This window comes from Dreissena polymorpha, chromosome 4, assembly GCF_020536995.1.
Source record: "Dreissena polymorpha isolate Duluth1 chromosome 4, UMN_Dpol_1.0, whole genome shotgun sequence".
NCBI classification, from domain to species: domain Eukaryota; kingdom Metazoa; phylum Mollusca; class Bivalvia; order Myida; family Dreissenidae; genus Dreissena; species Dreissena polymorpha.
In genome coordinates, this window is record NC_068358.1 from 135,367,640 (window position 1) to 135,389,083 (window position 21,444).

The following is a 21,444-nucleotide window of genomic DNA, read 5'->3' on the forward strand; positions in this document are numbered from 1 at the left end:
GTTACAACCTTTTCTAGCAAGGTTTAGAATCTGAAGTTGACTCCATTCCAGATTTAGGTTTGAGCTTGTGTTTTAGTAATTATTAAAATGTATTTTAAGAGAATTGTGAATAATTATACATTCAAAGCAGTTTAAAAGGTTTCATTTAAAAATTTTAAACACACGAGTTACAAAACTTCTTGCACTGAACACTTGGGTCATTGTACGTACTAAATGTACTTCTATTATTATCTGGTATAAGGCACACTGATATGCATAGTATAAAGAGAGTTCTTAATGATATATAGAGATTATTAGGTTAAAGAAGAATAAAGATTATTTCATGAAGCGTGGCTATAGTAAACCTAAACCACGAGCCCTTTTCTGTACCAATACTCTTGGAGAGTGGTTCAAGTTTTCATGCCATCTTATCTGAATTTGTTTTACTTAATTTGCTATTTATCCCATCAAAGGAGGGCATATAGTGATCGCACTGTCCGTCTGTCTGTCCCTCTGTTCGTCACACTTTTGCATTTAGGTTTTGAAAAATGTTCATAACTTCTATGTCGCTTCAGATGTAACCTTCATATTTGGTATTCATGTGTATATGGACAAGGCCTTTCCATATGCACACATTTTTTTACCACCTTGACCTTGAAGTCAGGATCCTCGTTTAGGTTTCGAAATCTGCGTTTAGGTTTTTCGAAAAAGCGTTTATCGGAGGCATATGTCTTCCGATCAAGACAGCTCTTGTTCTGTCCTTATTTTGAAAGTAAACAAAAAAAATTACTAAAAACAACTTCAACACAAAATCAGCTGACATTATGAACGTATAGAAATGACATTTCTCTACATCAATATTAGTTGTTTTCTTCAAGCTTGAAATACACTGAAATGTATCAATAGGGAACAATTCTTATTATGAAGGGATTGACATGTATATTTCATGCGAGTGTTCCCATGTTGTAGGTCCAAGAAGAGATACGACTGCCAATTTCTCAGGGTATAGCCGGGAAAGTGGCCACCTCAGGTAGGCAGCCTGTGGATGGTAGTACTTAACAGTTCATGTGAAGAATATTAATATGGTCATGTATTGTAAAGTGATGGAAGTATTTGTTTGTTCTTTAAAAAAGACAATGTATGTGTTTGTTTATAAATGCTTAAATTTAAATATTAAGGATCCAGAAGTATGATCTTGAAATACCTAATGTATTTCAAGGCTCTTTGATAAATTTAATCCATATCATTTTCATTTTTTTATCATTCCGAGACCTTATTATCCATTTTGTCATGTCCGATATTGAATGGATTCTATTGTTTATCATTGTCTCTTTTTTGATGCCTTAATTTGTGAGTAGTTGGCTCAAAGGTCTGTTTGTTGTAGGTGAATTGCTCAATATCAAAGATGCATACTCCCACCCCCTGTTCTACAGAGGTATTGATGATACCACAGGATTTAGAACCAGGTAAATGCAATGTAATAAACGTTATTGATGATGAAAACAAGATGGTAAGATAGCTGCTAAAAAGCAGAAGAAATAGGTTTTTGTGGTGATGCATTTAATCATGACCAAAGTCATGTTTTTTATTCTAAGGCCCTTTTGTCTTCAGTACATGCACAAAGTATTCAGTATTTTATCTGCGAATAAAGAAAGTGCTACAAATAAGTATAACATAAAATATCTTCAATACCATCATTAATATTGTTATTGAACATATTCATTTGGTGTAAATACAGCCATATTAACAATGATTTTTTCTGCCAAATAAATTCCCTAAACTTTAGGATAACGCACAGTAATTTCTGTCTAGCAGCTTTAAAACATGGTTTGTTGGTCACAGGGCTCAGACATAAACATTTGATATGGCCTCTTCATAATTTGTTATTGTTAAAGAAGCAGACAGAGACGCTTATTGAGGAAACCAACACCAGAAAGGGCGACAGTTTTATCTTCTTGGGAGACAATTTTAGGAAAGAAACAGAAAATTGTCTGATGTCATAAAAATATCAATGTTTTTGAAGATGTGTTTTGTTACAGTTATCTCTGTGAACCAAATCATAAAAGATGGGATTCACAAAATGTAGTTACAGTAATGATATAATTTCTGTTGTGTTTGTTCCGCCGAGGCTGAGTATATATATTTATTTTATGTTGTCTGGTGGTTTATAGAGAAATATTAGTGAAATAAAGCTGGTATTTCACTGTGTTAAACACTAAAAAATAACAGTGAAAAATATCAATATTTTCACGTTTAATTGTGTAATGACGTCATTTTTTTACAAAATGACGTCATAAATCCAGCGTAATTATCCAGTTAAACTCTTTTACAATGTAATTTTATGGTGGAAAAAGCATAAAATAAAAAGAAAATGTGTTGGATTTGATGGAATATCGATTTTATTCACTCGTGATCATAAACAATACATATTTTCACTTGTGGCTGTGCCACTCGTGAAAAATATTATTTTATATGATCACTGGTGAAATAAAATCAATATTCCATCGAATCCAACAAATATCATCTTTTTACTCATTTTCCAGTATAATGAGACACTAACATTGTTGTACGTGTAGGAAGATAGAAGGATGTATAAAAGTTGAAACCTTCTGGTCCTTCTGAGAAAAAGGTGTTTTTAGCTCATGTTGTGCTCATGGTGAGCTTTTGTGATCGCCTTTTGTCCGTCGTGCGTTGTGCGGTGTCAACATTTGACTCTTGGGAGGCCACATTTATTGTCCAATCTTCATGAAATTTGGTCAGAAGATTGGTCTCAATGATATCATGGTTGAGTTCGAAAATGGTTACGTTTGCTTGAAAAACATGGCTGCCAAAGGGCGGGGCATTTTACCTTATATGGCTATATATGGCTAAAGTAAAATCTTGTTAACACTCTAGAGGCCACATTTATTGTCCGATCCTCGTGAAACTTGGTCAAAAGATTCATACCAATGATATCTTGGATGAGTTCGAAAATGATGCCGGGGGGTTGAAAAACATGGCTGCCAGGAGGCGGGGCATTTTTCCTTATATGGCTATAGTAAAACCTTGTTAACACTCTAGAGGCCACATTTATTTTCCGATCTTCATGAAACTTGCTCAGATGATTTGTCCCAATGATATCTTGGATGAGTTCAAAAATGGTAACCTTGGCTTGAATAAATGGCTGCCAAGGGGTGGGGCATTTTTCCTTATACGGCTATATATGGCTATAGTAAAATCTTGTTAACACTCTAGAGGCCACATTTATTGTCCAATCTTCATAAAACTTGGTCAGAAGATTCATCCCAATAATATCTTGGACAAGTTCGAAAATGATGCCGGTTGGTTAAAAAACATGGCCGCCAGGGTCGGGGCATTTTTCCTTATATGGCTATATATAGTAAAACCTTGTTAACACTCTAGAGGCCACATTTATTGTCCAATCTTGATGAAATATAGTCAGAAGATTTGTCTTAATGTCTTGGATGAGTTCCAAAATGGTTACGTTTGCTTGAAAAACATGGCCGCCAAGGGGCGGGGCATTTTTCCTTATATGGCTATATAAGGCTATAGTAAAATATTGTTAACACTCTAGAGGCCACATTTATAGTCTGATCTTCATGAAACTTGGTCAGAGGATTCATCCAATAATATCTTGGACTAGTTCAAAAATGATGTCGGTTGGTTGAAAAACATGGCCACCACGGGGGCAGGGCTATTTTCCTTATATGGCTTTAGTAAAAACCTTGTTAACACTCTAGAGGTCACATTTATTTTCCGATCATCATGAAACTTGGTCAGAAGATTTGTCCCAATGATATCTTGGATGATTTCAAAAATGGTTTTGGTTGCTTTAAAAACATGGCCACCAGGGGCGGGGCATTTTTCCTTATATGGCTATATATTGCTATAGTAAAACCTTGTTAGCACTCTAGAGGCCACATTTATTGTCCAATCTTCATGAAATTTGGTCAAAAGATTGGTCTCAATGATATCTTGGTTGAGTTTCAAAAATAATTATGTTTGCTTGAAAAAAATGGCTTCCAAGGGGCGGGGCATTTTTCCTAATATGGCTTTAGTAAAACCTTGTTAACACTATAGAGGCCACATTTATTTTCCGATCTTCATGAAACTTGGTCAGAAGATTTGTCCCAATAATAATTTTCTGAGGTGAGCGACTTTTGGCCTTTCAGGCCGTCTTGTTTCTGCACTGTCACATACATTAGTTTCTAAACTATAAACTATCTAATAACTTATAAACTAATTTCATTGGTTGTTTTTAGCTCATCATTCAGAGCTAAAAAAACTCATGGTAAGCTTTGTGATCACCTTTTACACATTACGAACACTATAGAGGCCTTATTTATTGCCCAATCATCATGAAACTATGTCAGACCATGTGCCTCAATGATATCTTGGCTGAGTTTAAAACTGGTTAACATGATGTGAACAAGTGATTGGCCAGGTAAAGTTTAACCTTTGGCAATATTTTGGGATTTTTGCTCATGTCTAAAGTATTGAAGATTATGAAAATCAATGTAGGAACTATGTTATGATAATTATGTACTATGTATTCAAAAGGAAATCAGATGTTTTGCATATAAACTTTAAAATGATTTGTCTTTTCTTTCAGAAATATTCTTTGTTTTCCAATCAAAGATGAAAAAGGTAAGAATACAAAGGATTTCTTGAAATTGTAATTCTACTTTTTTGAAGAAAAAAAACAGTATTTCGCGAAATGCATTTTTGTCGAGCCAGCTTTCAGTAAGCTGTATACAGCAGTCAAGTGCATGCATGCTTGTGTGCGTGCATTAATGCTTTCCAGCTTGTCTGGACTGTAATTTGTCATTAATTGTCCTTTTTCAGAGAAATCACTAATTGCAACCATCATAAGACAATGTGTCGCCTGTTGAATACATCTTCCTACCTTAAGATCAAGGTCACACTTAAGGGTTAAAGGCCAAATTTGTTATAAACACGCTTGTCCCATTTGCAACTTGGTTATTCATCATGCAATTTTTTAATAACTTACTACATATGTCCATCATTTAATAGAATACAGCGTAAAAACCATCTGCCATGTAAAAGTTCATGGTCTACGAGAGGTCAAAAGTCCAATTTTGATATTAACAAGCTTGTTCGGACTGTAACTCTTTTTCTCATCATGCAATTAGAAAATAACTTACATCATTTGACTTATCAACACAATGTTGAGGCAGATTGTGAATTCGTCAAGTATTTCCAGTAAAAGGTTACCTGGTCAAGTCTTAGAAAATCCATATGACCCCTCTCGAAGCCTTGTTCTTGTGTCAGTCTTGATGTAGCATAGTCTGAATGTTTATTTCAACAATTTTAAGGCCATGTTTGAATCATGATCAAGTGGGTCAAAAACTAGGTCACCTTGTAAAGTCTTCAACACGTAGTGTACTTTACTCAGATAAAAGCTACATGGCCATAATGGTCCTATTTTTCAATGATTTAAGTCTTTTTGATTGCTCAATAATTTTAATTGTGTGTTTCAAATAATATTTGCACACAATTAACAGTAGCCAGAACTACAATTGTTCCAGAAGTTATGTTACAAAAGCACTTAAATTTATGTACATATCTAATTGCTACCATTAAAATTGTCTGTATTTTTCACAAGCATACCATTTTGCAGGTCGAGTGTTAGGAGTAGCCCAGCTGTGTAATAAGAAGAATGGGCCCTGTTTTACTCAGTTCGATGAAGAAGTAGCTACTGCTTTTGGAATCTACTGCTGTATCAGTATAAGCCATGTAGGTATTAATTACAGTTTTGATTATATCTTTAATAGTGTAAAATCATATTGCTGATAAAAGTTTAAATGAATTGAAAAGTTTTTAATTCCTCATGTGAGCAAAATATTAATGGTCTGAACGGAAATAGATGATTGAAAGCTATCACATTTCATATCAGTTATTGTGATCCAGATTCATATTATTCATATTAAGAACCTGGCACTGCCATTTAAAATTCACATGTCAAAGTGCACATAGCCACCCATAGTGGTGCCCATCTGTCTGGTGATACGTGTCTTCTAAAGTGGTGCCCATATGTCTGGTGATGCGTGTCTTCTAAAGTGGTGCCCATATGTCTGGTGATACGTGTCTTCTAAAGTGGTGCCCATATGTCTGGTGATACGTGTCTTCTTGATGAAACATGGTCACAATGTATATCTTGACATTACCAAGGATGAGTTTGAATCTTGGTCATGTGCATCCAAAAAGATTGTCACTATATGAAACCTTGTTACCTCTAGATTGTCACAATATGAAACCTTGTTACCTCTAGATTGTCACAATATGAAACCTTGTTACCTCTAGATTGTCACAATATGAAACCTTGTTACCTCTAGATTGTCACAATATGAAACCTTGTTACCTCTATAAAAGTCACATACATGGCGCAATCTCAATGTGCATTGGTCAGAATGTTTGTCTTGACTATATCTAGTCCAAGGTTGAAACTGGTTCATGTTGTCCAAAACAAGACCATCATGTCAAACCATAGAAGAGTCTTTTTACCTTTTAAGAAGGCACATTGAGGGCAAAATCTTGAAAAAAATGTGTTAGAATATTTATCTTAACAATATATTATCCAAGTTTGGGCACGCCAGGGCAATTTGCATCTAAAAACTAGGTCATTAGGTCAAATCGTCGAAAAACCTTAAAAAAGCCACAATATGACTCAATCATCATGAAACTCTGTGAGAATGTTTATCTTGACAATATCCAAGGTTGAAACTGGGTCACATTCATCCTAAAACTAGGTCACCAGGTAAAAACATACAAAAACATATAATAACTCAAGGAGACAAATGTATTACTCAATTTTAATAAAATGTGTTCAGAAAGGTTATCTTTACAATTTTAATGCCATGTTTGAATATGCATCAAGGGTAGTAAATAACAAGGGCACTAAGAAAAGTCTTTGACAAGTAGTTTGCATCTTATTCAGGTTAGCACTTAAGGGCCATCATAGCCCTCTTGTTCCAAGGTAAAACAACACTTTTCAAATTTCTTGACTAATGATGATATCATTTATCCACTTTTATATGTACTATATACTGAACTTAAAGGTCCAAAATAAAAAGCTGATATATTTAAAGGTGTATTTCTTGCATCAACAAATATTTGTTTGCATTTAAAAGTTTAAATACATACTATTTTTCATTGATATTGAAATGTCAATAAGATGTGTGTTTATTGATATTTTTTTAGAATATTCCCACATTTCCAGGCATTTTATTGCTATATAAAGTGTTGCATTTCAGCGATTGTGATGTTCCACAGCTGCTCACTGCATTTTAAAATATTACATAGAATGCATTTGCCCATAAATTATTATCAAATTTCAGTCACTGATGTATAAAAAGGTTATAGACTCGCAAATGCGGAGCAATCTAGCAAATGAACTTATGATGTACCATATGAAGGTAGTTTTGTGAACATTAACTGGAACCATTCAGTTTTGTTGTTGATGTAATTGTCATACCCTGGTGTTTGAAAAGCACCCTAACAATTTTTATTGTGTGCATTGACCGTTCTAACATCTTTACAATGTATGCAGTTGTTTTTTTAACTCTTTCCCACCCAGAAGCAATGTGAAAATGGTTATTTGCAAACAGCATAAAACCAGAAAGGCCTGCAAGTAACTCGCAGTCTGTTCAGGTTTTATGCTGTTTTCTGCTCATCTGTATCTTAGGGTTGTATAAATGAAATCGTTAAAACATGAATCTAGTAAGAAAGGTCTTTAATTAAATTCAACTTTCTAATGCGTCAGAATATGTATCTAAGTGGAAAACAGTAAATTCATCTTTCTTTATGCATTGTCATTAAACAGAAGAATGATGTTTGCGTATTTTTTTATGTCTTTGTTATTTAACCAGTTGTTTTTTGGGGGTTTAAACAAATGAAACCAATGGATTTTACCACAAAATCAATAGCATTTATGCAAGAGGCATATGGGAAATATTAATGAACATCATCATGCATGCAGAAGATGCTACAGTTAGTGACTTGGGGGCATTATAAGCAGCTTTGCTTGTTGGCAAGGTTATTTTAAGATATTCTGGCTTTTGATTCTTATGTTGATAGATGGATGTTTGCCCAGCCGTTGTATTAGCTTGTTGATGATATCTTAGTTTGATGACATCTTATTTTGCAGACAGTAAAGTACTGTATATTTGTGCAAAACAACATTATATATCTGGAAGAGTGGCACATGTACTTGCTTGCTGTTTCAAACAGTAAAGATGCAACATCAAACATCATTTATGTATTCTATTAGTAAAACATGTGCATGTTTATACCACAAGCTTTATTTCAGTCACTGATGTATAAAAATGTGATGGATTCCAAAGTGCGAAATAGCCTTGCCAATGAGTTGATGATGTACCATATGAAGGTTAGACAAAGTATAGTGGTGTGAAACCTTCGTCTGGTAGATATTGTCTGATAGATTTGTTTCCAAAATATTACTCAGTTTTAGAAATTATGCTTTTAAAAAGTGCTAAGGATGGATGAAGCAAACAAAATCAATGTTTAACTCACCTGAGCACTAAGTGATCATGTCAAGCTTATGTGGTGAGTAGCAGAAGCCATGTGTTGTCAACAATATTTGTAAACCAGAATCTCTGGTCTCAACTGAAAGGCTGATTTTCATGAAACTTTACAGGAACGATACTTAGATGACCCTCTGTTAAGGTTTTAAAGTTTGTTCAAATGGTTTAATTTCACTAGAGGTAAAAATTAATGTAAAAGTAGAAACATAAACAATCTTCACTGAAACTCCAAGACTCAGAGGTTTAATATTTTGTACGAATTATCGTTTGGTTGTCCTCTACAAAAATTGTGTAAATCACATTCCCTGGGGTCAAAAATGGGCAAACCCCAGGGGTCATGATTTATAAAGAATTATACAGGTATAGTGAATAACTACAAACAAATCTCAGAAACAGCAAACAAATAGGGTTTGATATTTTGTGTGTACATCGTCAGGCGGTCCTCTACAAATATTGTTCAAACAATGTCCTCTCCTAAGTTTGTTCAATGCCCCTGTGGTCAAATTAAGCCCTGCTTGGGGATGGAGGGATGACAGTGTTAAAAATGAATTTATATTCGGTATTTCACATTAGATTATGGTCCTATACAAAGATTGTTCAAATCATACCTTTGGGTTCAAAACTGGCCACACAGCATGCAGGTGAATGATCTAGGAACATGTGTACCCTTGTTATAATATAAGAAATATTTTATTTTACCCCAAAAAAACTTCAATTTAAGCCAAACAAAACTAAATTAACACACTGCAATAGTGCATTGGTACAACTGCATGGAATTTGTTTTTATATCCTTTTATTTTTTGTTACAAACTTATGAGCTTTTCTTCCTTATTCAGATAACCCCATCATTGGTTTGCTTGTTTTCCTACCATACTTGTCAGTATTTCTTGTCATGTTTAAGGGAAGGCAACGTGAAACTCTGTGCTCAATCATTCTGTTACACCTTGTAATAGTCAACGATTTATGTACTCAATGCAGACAGTTTTGAGTATTAACGGCTGTGTCTGTTGCCATCTCTTACATAGTACTCAACAGTGAGCTTTTATTGTATATAAGTTTTACTTTCATGCACAGTTTTTGTGTGATAAACAGTATGAATTTTATGACACAGCAGGCCAGTTTTACTCATTATTTTAAGTGAGGATAACAATAAGAATATTTGAATTGTTTTGTCTGACTATACAAAAACTAAACTGTTAAGTGGAGATAAGTGTCATCAGCATTATTTGTAAATATGAGCATAGTATCTTCGGTCCTTGTGAATAAAGGAGTACATGAGTGTCACAAAAACTGTGCATTAGTTTTACCCAGCAAAATGTCTTGCATACAAGTGGATCTTCCAGACTGTATGTTGGTATCATGACTGTTAATTTTTGCATCCAACGTTTCACTACATTTTGCTTTTTAGCTCACCTGTACAAAGCACATGGTGAGCTTTTGGGACCATCTTTTTGTTCGTTATGTATCGTTGGTTGTATATAAACCTTTCTTTTAAACAACTTCTGCTTAATTGCTTTGCAGATTTAATTATAAGAATCTTGTGGTGATCCTCTTTCAAATGTGTTCAAATGGTGCCAGTTTGCATTATTCATAGTTTGTACAGAAGCACACCAGGGCTAAACAATTACTTTTTTTAAAAACCCTTCTGAGCACATGGGTCTTTTATTTATCTAGTGCATTATGTCATAAATGTGTCCTCTACAAAGTTTTTTAAAACCATGCACCTTGGGGCAAAACTGACTATGCCCTTGGGGGACCAAATTACTTATAGTCTTGTATAGAAAATAACATCAAAAATCTTCTCTGAAATGACTAGGATCGGGGGTTTAATATTTAGAGGTGACATTGTGTTTTGGTCCTCCACTAAGTTTATTTTAAAATGTCTTTTGGTTCATAACTGGACAGGGGTGATTTATATAGACTTATCCAGTAAATAACTTTAAACATATTTGATAAAACTGCATGACTGTCTGGGGCTTTATTATTAATTGGTGTGTTAAATCATAAAGTGGTCAAACCATGCCACTTGCGTTTAAACTGGTCATGCCCAAGGGGTCTCCTGATTTATAAGGGCTCATAGTCCAATCAATTAATGTTTTAATGTTATTTGGCTAGTATTATTAGATTAATATTTGGCGTGTAATTATATATAGTTATCTACAAATATTGTTAAAATCATTCCCACGGGTTGGAAAGTGGCCACACCAATGAGGTTACAAGAATTATATAGACTTATGTAGTAAATAACTTAAACAAGAAATATCTTTAAAAAGATATACGGCGTTGATTGTGGTTGGAGTTTATGGAAGGTAAAGATTTAAATGAATGAGAATAGCTAATATCTTTTTCTGTGCAGTTTTTAGCTGCATCAAACGGCTTATTTTACATTATTACATATTGCTGGTCATAAACCTATAGATACAAAACAGAAAACCAATGTCAACCGGCCACACGCGAAGTCTCCGTACATTTTTTAAATATGTATACACGCGTTCTTCGAACAAACCTGTTTGAGTGGTTTATCGGGCATTGCTAAGTGTATTTGATTCGATTATTAACAGTATCGAGAATCATCGCGCTCATACTTAATACATTAGTCATATGATACAATAATACATTAGTAAATATGATGGAATAATTCTTGTTAATTAATTAAAAATAATATTTATAATGTTATTGTTGAAAACACATTAAGAATCTATTATTGACATGCCATAAAAAAATATCGCTGGATATCTTCATTGACCATCTTTCTGGTAAAGAAAATTCCAGTTCACCTAGTTCACGCTATAGCGTCTTTTTATATAACTATTATGTTACTGACCGCGAACTCCGATCAGCACATATGGACCTGTATATAAACTCTTACATTCAAACACACTAACCGCGAACTGACCCCTTATACCTCGCGTGTTGCATTAAAGTGAGGCATCGCTTCCACTGCTCTTTATACTTTTACATATAACATGTTGACAGGAATATGGAAGTCAGTACTAAATATGAGAACATGGCCTTTAAGTACACAACATTCTCGCGCTGGAAATCCTCTGAAAATAAAAGGTGCACACACAAACTGTATTGATGTCAAGATTGAGTGTAAAACTGTTATATGTATTAAGCCCTTTAATTAGAGATAAAACTGTTTCATGCTGAACACGCAGTAAAACAGTGTTACAAAGACGCGGACATGTTTCCAATGTTCTACAGGTATTATCAAATCAGCCAATGCAGTCAATGAAGTGTATTCATCTGTACTTGGCCGCGGGAAGTTTTATTTGAATTCTATTGGACGCTAACAAAGGTCAGGCTAAGGTGAAAAGATGGCGTATACAGCTAACGCCGAAAAATATCTTATTCTCCTAAACAGAAAGTGTCAGGTTTTGATATTTTGTGTTGTAACATTGTATAATGGTCCTCTACAAAGTTTGTTCAAATCATGCCCCTAAGGTCACAACTGGCCATGTTACACTGTTTACATGATTAATATAGACTTGTAGTGTAAATAGGGTCAGGGATCTAATATAGTGTATAATATTGTATTGTGGTTCTCTAGAAAATTGTCATATCCCTGGATGCAAAACATGAAACGCCTCATAGCACAGGTGAGCAAGCTTAGGCTCTGGAAGCCTTCTTGTCTTGTCTTTTCTTGGCACTAAAACATTTTACATTTGGCCTTAGTTCCAAATGAAAAACGGCTTTAATATTGGAAATAAAACCACAAATTACACAACAAAACAGCTCTGCTTATTCCCTTGTTATTTAAGCCAGACATGTTGTAAGGACATATTATACCAATTCTTAGACACCAGATGCTACCTCTCCATCACTGTGAATCCCATATGTTTGTATGTTTGTAATTAGTTTTTAGTTTAGATGTACAGTTTAATGCCTTTTCCTCCTATGTTCTGCTTGATGTATTTATTTTGTAACCAGTGTGCATTTTTGTTTTGATTTCCTACTAATTTACAGAGTTTAATGTACAAGAAATTGCTTGATACACAACACAGAAAGTCACTGGCTAATGAGCTTATGATCTATCACATGCAGGTTAGTGACACTGATATTTACCTTCACAGGGGTTTTTCTGCCTACTTTGGGAAAAGGTGTCTGTTCAAATTGGGAATTTTTTATCGACAAAATTGCCCATTTTGGGAATTTTTGTTTCGTGAAACGGCTCATTTTGGGGAAAAAAAATTGAATTAATAATGCTTAAATAAGTCTGTGGTTTAACAATTTTCTTTATATAAACACATGCAAAACAAAAACTGCCCAAACACAAGTTAAAGCAACATTTTTGGCCGAGCTAAAATAGAGCCATGGGTATTTCATTTCATACTTTAATGTATTAAATGACGATTGAACTACAACTTTCTTACAAGGCTCGGAGCATTCAGTTGCTGATTTTGTGATTGACGGCCCTGGCATTACTTCTGTTGCTGTTACATTTTGCTGCGTATCGTCCGAGCCTGTCTGTTAAGGGTTACTCACGGCAGTAATTTCGGAAGATTCTGAGCGTTTCGAAAACATCGATGATATCGTTACACATCATTTAGCGTCAATTTTTTGTGTTTTTATAATGTAATATTTACTATTGTGCGAAGCCATGATTAAAAATAAGCGTCTACAGATATGGTATAGAATGTGTATTGTGCGGCTCTATATACTCTAGTATAATGCAGAACAGTTTGAACGTCATCGCTGAGAGTAAATGCATCTGGCAAATACACCAAAAAATCTGTGTCACTAAAGGCTTTATTGTGTCGCGAATGAAGGGAAGTCACTCTTTCGATATAAACTGTTTACTTTTAATGATTTTGGAAGATATTTTTTTTTGGAATTGGGAAAAATGCAATCAAATTTCGATTGGGAACAGGTCCGTTTGCTTTGGGAATGCCTCAGTTTCCCGGAGGCGCAGACAGTGCTGAAAAACCCCTGCTTCAAAACTATCTCTCGTCAAAGATTGCTTTAATTTGATTAATAGGGAGTTTAGTAGAAGGCTTCTGTAAGAGTTATAATTACACTGTTATTTTCCCCTAACGGTTTCACCAGAGGAAACTTATGGTTTGCACTCTGTCAGTCAGTCACACTTTTCTGGATCCTCGGATAACTTTAAACGTTCTTGATATTTATGCCCCCCTTCGAAGAAGAGGGGGGTATATTGCTTTGCACATGTCGGTCGGTCTGTCGGTCTGTCCACCAGGTGGTTTCCAGATGATAACTCAAGAACACTTAGGCCTAGGACCATGAAACTTCATAGGTACATAGATCATGACTAGCAGATGATCCCTTTTGATTTTGTGTTCACTTGGTCAAAGGTCAAGGTCATGGTGACCAGAAATAGTAAAATGGTTTCCGGATAATAACTCAAGAACGCATATGCCTAGGATCATGAAACTTCATAGGTAGATTGATCATGACTTGCAGATGATCCCTATTGATTTTGAGGTCACTATAGGTCAAAGGTCAAGGTCACGGTGACCCGAAATAGTAAAATGGTTTCCGGATGATAACTCAAGAACGCATACGCCTAGGATCATGAAACTTCATAGGTATATTGATCATGACTCGCAGATAAGCCTTATTGATTTTGAGGTCAGTAGGTAAAAAGTCAAGGTCACGGTGACCCGAAATAGTTAAATGGTTTCCTGATGATAACTCAAGAACACATATGCCTAGGATCATGAATCTTCATGGGTAGATTGATCATGACTTGCAGATGACCCCTACACTGTAACTCCAATATAGCGCGGTCAATGGGGTCCAAGCTGCGAAACAGCGTTATAACGGATCCGCGTTATAGGTTTTGAGCTCATTTACTGCAGGGCGCTATAAACAAAACAGGTATAGAATAACCTATAATATAGGTCAAGTATATATATATTGCCATGCTGTGTTGACGCAAATACATGCATATAAACCGAATCGTATCGATAACAGTATACATACCGCTTTTCTTATGTGCACATTTATCCGATAATCCAATAAAATTGCAACATCACTTAAAAATAATAATCTTGAACATTAATGACGATATATGTTTAAGAAATTCGTAAACACAACCGTACGCATATATGCCATTTTCAGAAGTGTTAAGAGTACAGTGCATTATGGGGCAGAGCTTTCATTGGACGAGCAACTTTAAATTTAGATTGAATGCAATACGACTCATGTACAAAAAATTGTTATATTGCGTCATACGCATGCAAAAAACGTGTTTCCCGGGGACTTTCTGATACCCCGCAAAAATGAAAGTGAAACTCTGTTAACAATTGCCGGTACACTGCGTTCGCATGTAAATAAATTGTCTGCATTATTTAATTTCTTATACACGAACTGAAAGAGATTAAATGACATAATACTAGAATGATAATAAAATGACAGAAAAAGTTGTTTTATACAGTAGGCAGTATATTTCACAGCCGCTCATTTAATATATAGTCAAACTGCAACCATATAAAAGAAAGAATGTTTCAATCGTTTTGAATTACTTGAATTGTATTACTATCCCGCTTGCACTTAACTAATGGAAATTATCGCAATGAACCGCTCTGATGAGGAATACATGTAATAAACACTGACACGCGAGTTTTTCACACCTTTATTGACATTACACAACAGATTAACACCAATTAGCTGTTGGTGTTGTTTAACCTCGAGGCGATTATAATCGGTTCAACGGACGGTTGAATAAAGCAATCAACATAACTGTGATTGCCGCCATCTTTGAATTGTCTGAAAATACATGAAGTTGCATTATACGGATTTGAATCAGAAAAAAAATGGAAGGTTGGAGAAAAAATGGGATCCAAGCACCCTCCGTGTTATATTGGATTCAGCGTTATAACGGAGCGCTTTATATTGGAGTTACAGTGTATTGATTTTAAGGTCACTAGATCAAAGGTCAAGGTCACGGTGACCCAAAATAGTTCAATGGTTTCTGGATGATAACTCAAGAACGCTTACGCCTAGGATCATGAAACTTCATAGGTACATTGATCATGGAGCGCAGATGACCCCTATTGATTTTCAGGTCACTAGGTCAAAGGTCAAGGTCACGGTGACCAGAAACAGTAAAATTGTTTCCGGATGATAACTCAAGAACGCTTTTACCTAGGATCATGACACTTCATAGGTACATTGATCATGACTCGCAGATTATCCCTATTGATTTTCAGGTCACTAGGTCAAAGGTCAAGGTCACAGTGACAAAAAACGTATTCACACAATGGCTGCCACTACAACGGACAGCCCATATGAGGGACGTGCATGTTTTACAAACAGCCCTTGTTTTTCCTGAAACTTGAAACATGGATAGATGGCAATATGGACATTATGCACGTCATTTCATTGTGTTCCTACGTCAAATATTCTGGTTGCTATGGCAACAAATAGACTAAAAATGCTGCTGAAAATGGTGGTTTTCTAGATCTTGCGATAACTTAAAAAGTTCTTAATATTTTTTTCATGAAACATGAAACATGGATAGATGGCAATATGGACATTACGCACGTCATTTCATTTTGTTTCTAAGTAAAAAATTCTGAATGCTTTGGCAACAAAAAATAAATAAAAAAATTCTGACAGTGGTTGAATTTCTGACAATGGTGGAGCCGGTAGGGGACTATACTGATAGGCAATAGTCTTGTTCATTTTAGTCCTCAACTGTTGTTACTGCATTTGACTACAGGTTTACCTCTCGTCTGTCCGTGTGTTTGCATTGCATGGTTATCAAATAATGGTTTAATTTGACAATCTTGTATATTCAACAAGTTTTATTGTGTCTTTAATACTTTAATAAAGAGAAGATATTTCTTTAAATTAATTTATATTGATACTTGTTTTGCTAAACTGTGACAATTTTTATGCCCCCCTTTGAAGAAGAGAGGTATATTGTTTTGCACATGTCGGTCCGTCCGTCCACCAGATAGTTTCCAGATGATAACTCAAGAACGCTTAGGCCTAGGATCATGAAACTTCATAGGTACATAGATAATGACTCGCAGATGACCCCTATTGATTTTCAGGTCACTAGGTCAAAGGTCAAGGTCACAGTGACTCGAAATAGTAAAATGGTTTCTGGATGATAACTCAAGAATGCTTAGGCCTAGGATCATGAAACTTCATAGTTACATTGATCATGACTGGCAGATGACCTCTATTGATTTTCAGGTCACTAGGTCAAAGGTCAAGGTTAAAGTGACTCGAAATAGTAAAATGTTTTCCAGATGATAACTCAACAGTTCTTACACTTAGGATCATGAAAATTCATTGGTACATTGATCATGACTGGCAGATGACCCCTATTGATTTTCAGGTCACTAGGTCAAAGGTCAAGGTCACAGTGACTCGAAACAGTAAAATGGTTTCTGGATGATAACTTAATAATGCTTACGCCTAGGATCATGAAACTTCATTGGAACATTGATAATGACTGGCAGATGACCCCTATTGATTTTCAGGTCACTAGGTCAAAGGTCAAGGTCAAAGTGACTGGAAATAGTAAAATGGTTTCCGGATGATAACTCAAGAATGCTTACGCCTAGGATCATGAAACTTCATAGGTACATTGATCATGACTGGCAGATCACCCCACTTGATTTTCAGGTCACTAGATTAAAAGGTCAAGGTCACAGTAACAAGAAACGTATTCTCACAATGGCTGCCACTACAACTGACAGCCCATATGGGGGGCATGCATGTTTTACAAACAGCCCTTGTTAAATTAAAATAAGTATTGACTAAAAATATAATTACATATTTTTGCACTGTTTTATATTTAAATATAATAAATGTCATTGGCGTATGAAGGCATATGATATTCTATAAAAAGCATTGTGTTATCTGATCAGGTAAGCCCAGATGACGTAACTGGATTGTCTTCCTGTGACATTCCCCACCCACGAATGATCCATCCTGATTTCATCCAGTTCTCCTACGCACCACGAACTTTGCCAGAGGACAGGACTCTGCTGGTAATATGACTTGCTTCTCAAGAAATAAGTTTACTTCATTTACTGTTGAAAACTAACATTACTATTTGTTCATTTAAATAAAAGATCAGATAAGATATTATTTTTAAACCTTTTCCACTTAGATACCTATTTTTAGACATTTGTTGTCCCTTAGAAAGTTGAATTAAATAAAAGACCTTTATTACTAGATTCAAGTTTTAAAGGCATCATGTCCAACCTAAGAAACGGATGAGCAGCAAACAGCATAAAACCTGAACAGACTGGGAGTTACTAGCAGGCTGTTCTGGTTTTATGCTGTTTGCAAATATCCATTTTCACTTTGCCTATAAGTGGGAAAAGGGCTAATAGATGATGCTGGGTTGAAAAAAGTAGTTTGAATGTGTGATATTGAACTCACAGCTTGTAAACATTCTTGTGGTCATATATATCCCCCAATCTGCATGAAATTTTATAAGAAAATTGTTCTTTATGATATCTCTGTCAAGTTTTAAATTGTTAATGTGGGGTCAAAACTAGGTCACAAGGTGATGTGGAAGAAATAGATTGGGAAAACTCTTTAGAGGCCACTTGTATATAACTATCTTCATTAAAATTGACCAGAACATTTTCCCCTATATTTCTTTGGCCCAGTTAAAAACTAGGTCAAATTTGGTAAAATACTAAGTCAGTAGGTGACATTTAAGAAAAAGCTTGTGAAAACTCTAGTTAGTTATAGTAGTTTGAACAATTGTAATGAAATTATTTAGAACTTTTTTCTCAATATTTCTCTGCTGAGTGAAATATTGTTCCAGATTAACATGGCTGCCATGGCTTTTGTTAAATAATTTGAACAATCCTGACATCACTTTTTTCACCCAATAGTCAGAACTGTTAAAAAAAGTATGTTGTTGTTACATCTGGGCTGAGTATGGAAATGTTTGTGGTTGAAAAAAACAACTTGGTCCCTTGATTTGTTGACAAATTTCCCTATATGTATATGGTAAAATTTTTTGAACATATCCTTCTCAGAACAGTTGAGCTATGTAAGGTATTGGGTATGTTATTTCGGAACTTTGACCTCTTGTATTACCAGAGGTCAATTGTTTGGTGAAAACTGCAATCTTAATACTGTTGTTTTTAGTGTACATTAGATTTTATTATCAAATATCTATTTATAAGTGTGCATATTAAGTGCAATATGAATGTAATGCAGGTTTTTGATTTGCAAGGGATTTTCGCCGTAATGATGCGACACTCCTGTATTGTGTAGAATACTGTTTAAGCCTTGTTTCATATGTAATTTGGTCTTACTGTTTACAAAAGCCAGTGTCATTATGTTAGTTTAATTGATAAATATATGTACAAAATAATGTGTTATCAAAATGTGGTGTTTGTCGGAAAGACAGTGATTAGGTAAATAGTAAGAATTTTGATCTAATTGCAGGCCTGTTTATCCATGTTTGAGGACTTGAACCTGTTGAACCGATGGAGAATCAAAAGGGAGACCATTGCCAGGTAACTTGTTTATCTCATTCTTATATCAATCCAGTTTTGCAGTTGCTAGTAGTTTGAATTATGTCTTTATTTATAAATAATACCTCTGTTTGTAGCTCACCTGTGCGTAAAGTGCTCAAGGTGAGCTATGTTGCGCCGCCCTGCATCGTCAATTTTTGGCTTGTTTACTCTAGAGGCCACATTTTTTTGCTTAATGTTATGAACCTTTATCTGTATGTTTATTATGACAATATCTAGGCTTATAACATAACTAGGTCATGTTTGTTAAAAAGCTAGTTAAATAGGTTAAATCTTTGAAAAACCTTGGTACCACTGTAGAAGCCACATTTTTTAGAGCAGTCTTCATGAAACTTTTCCAGAATGTTTATCTTTACAATAGAAAAGCCTGTTTTAATCTGGGTCAAGTTGGGTCAGAAACAAAGTCACCAGGTCATATATAAGTATTCAAGGTCATATTTCCCCCTTGTTGTTTTTCAGGATCAATTTAACCCCATAACCCAGGCTTTTCATTATCATTTGAAACAAGCGATTTTCCTATCAACCTGAGCAATTTAGAAAGATGTTAAGCTGGCTCATTCTGAATACAACCAATCACACTTCCTAAGATTAAGCTGATTTTAAATTATTTAATTTGATGAATTTTATTAATAATTGGTCATTAATAACAAACCCAAATACCCGGGAAAATATTTATATGCAGTCTGTTTGACAAATGACTCAGTAAGAGACTTATGATGTCATGGTATGATGATGAATAATGAAAGAGTACCGGTAAGTAAATGCATCTAAGCTGATCCATGAATTATTTAATGTCATTTAGTTTTTAATGTCAAAATATATTATTGGGCCACTATTCAATGTTTAAGTATTGGTATCTGTCAGAATAATGTCAGGTTGCAGGATCATGTGACTTTGTGGGGTTCACAATTAAACATTAATGGAAGTAAACACACCTGTAACTGCAGCTTTTTTTTACAGATAACTTTTAAAAACAATTTTTCATAAGAATTTCAACGAGTGCATAAAAGACAGCTTTTCATGTTCTTATGACAATGTGAAGTACATTAGAATTACTTATTGGTACAAACTGCATATAAACTGGCTTTTGTGCACTTAAGATGTTTGCAAATGTATTCCAATAACTTGAGATATTTGCAGAGTGAAGTTCTTAACGGTGTGTTTCCATTCTGTCCAGCCCTTGTTTATGCCCATGTGATCCCCGTTAATCCTGCACCCTGATGTCTGTTTATAAAAGTTTATGTTAAGCATAAAGACTCTCTTCATGACCAGATTTAAATTAATTGAACCATAATTTTAAATGTTATTATTTAACATTGGTGAATGTCTAGACATTTTGTAAGAACTTTTCTCTAAAACACCTTATTGCTCCAATTTTATTATACCCCCACAAACGAAGTTTAGGGGGGAATATAGGAGTGAGCTTGTCTGTCGGTCTGTATAAAGTGTCCCCTCTCTAATTCAAGTTGTTTTCATCCGATGATCACCAAACTTGGTCAGTTGTTGTATCTAGATGATGTCTAGGTCAAGCTCAAATATGGGTCACGCCCAGTCAAAAACTAGGTCACGGCGTCACTTAGTGCATATTAAACATTCAGCATGGTGTCCCCTCTCTATTTAAGTAGTTTTCATCCGAGCTTCACCACACTTGGTCAGAAGTTGTATCTAGATGATGTGTAAGTAAAGTTCTAACATGGGCCATGCCCGGTCAAAAACTAGGTTACAGGGTCACTTAGTGCGTTTTAAATATTGAGCATGGTGTCCACTGTTTAATGTGAAGACAACATGCAAAATATTCTGTGTCAATGAGGCATGTGGGGGTATTCGTCATGTCTGTGACAAAGCTCTAGTTTAATAAAATGTAGTCATAAATAAAAAAAAATATTCCAAAAGAATCCAGGGAAAAAAACGGCATGTATTTATAGTTGCCTAAATAGTTTATTTCTGTCATATGCCATATTATTATCTGACATAATTTCACTTTCCTTTTATAAGAATAGCAGATAATGGCTATTGACCAGTTGAAAAGACATAGATAAGAGCTTCTTATATATTTGTCTAATTTGTGAGTCCAAGACTTTTAAGTAAATTTCTATTCTGCAACTAAGATTTGTTTTTATAAACCCCTCATTGGTCATTCTCAGTAAGTTTTATGTCCATTTGATTTCACCATCTCCTCTCTTTGTACCACAGGTGCATTTGATGTTACTGAATTCCTTATTTTCAGGTTCATATTGATGGTGAGAAAAGGCTACCGTAATCCCCCCTACCACAACTGGATGCATGCATACACAGTGGCACAGTTCTGCTACCAGCTCATACGCAACCTCAAATTGGAAAACCAGCTTGAGTAGGCCACTATTACATTACATGGCTTTTTATGCCTCCATTAAGTGGGAGGCATTAAGCATAGCTCT

General features: G+C 35.0%; 1 protein-coding gene across 8 annotated transcripts in view; it reads left to right on the forward strand.

Annotated features, from left to right (window-relative positions):
- The window catches only part of LOC127876683 (cGMP-dependent 3',5'-cyclic phosphodiesterase-like), a 245,295-nt gene that overhangs the window by 204,335 nt on the left and 19,516 nt on the right, over positions 1 to 21,444 (forward strand). For 4 of the 8 annotated variants that reach the window (XM_052422071.1, XM_052422073.1, XM_052422072.1 and 1 more), the window contains exons 16-23: positions 949 to 1,009; positions 1,364 to 1,445; positions 4,592 to 4,626; positions 5,621 to 5,736; positions 12,513 to 12,590; positions 17,393 to 17,515; positions 18,939 to 19,009; positions 21,255 to 21,377. In XM_052422071.1, the coding sequence (XP_052278031.1) occupies positions 949 to 1,009; positions 1,364 to 1,445; positions 4,592 to 4,626; positions 5,621 to 5,736; positions 12,513 to 12,590; positions 17,393 to 17,515; positions 18,939 to 19,009; positions 21,255 to 21,377 (689 nt within the window). Of the gene's footprint in view, positions 1 to 948; positions 1,010 to 1,363; positions 1,446 to 4,591; positions 4,627 to 5,620; positions 5,737 to 7,337; positions 7,416 to 8,308; positions 8,387 to 12,512; positions 12,591 to 17,392; positions 17,516 to 18,938; positions 19,010 to 21,254; positions 21,378 to 21,444 lie in introns of all 8 variants that reach the window. The other 4 variants (XM_052422069.1, XM_052422075.1, XM_052422070.1 and 1 more) reach the window with 2 other exon arrangements.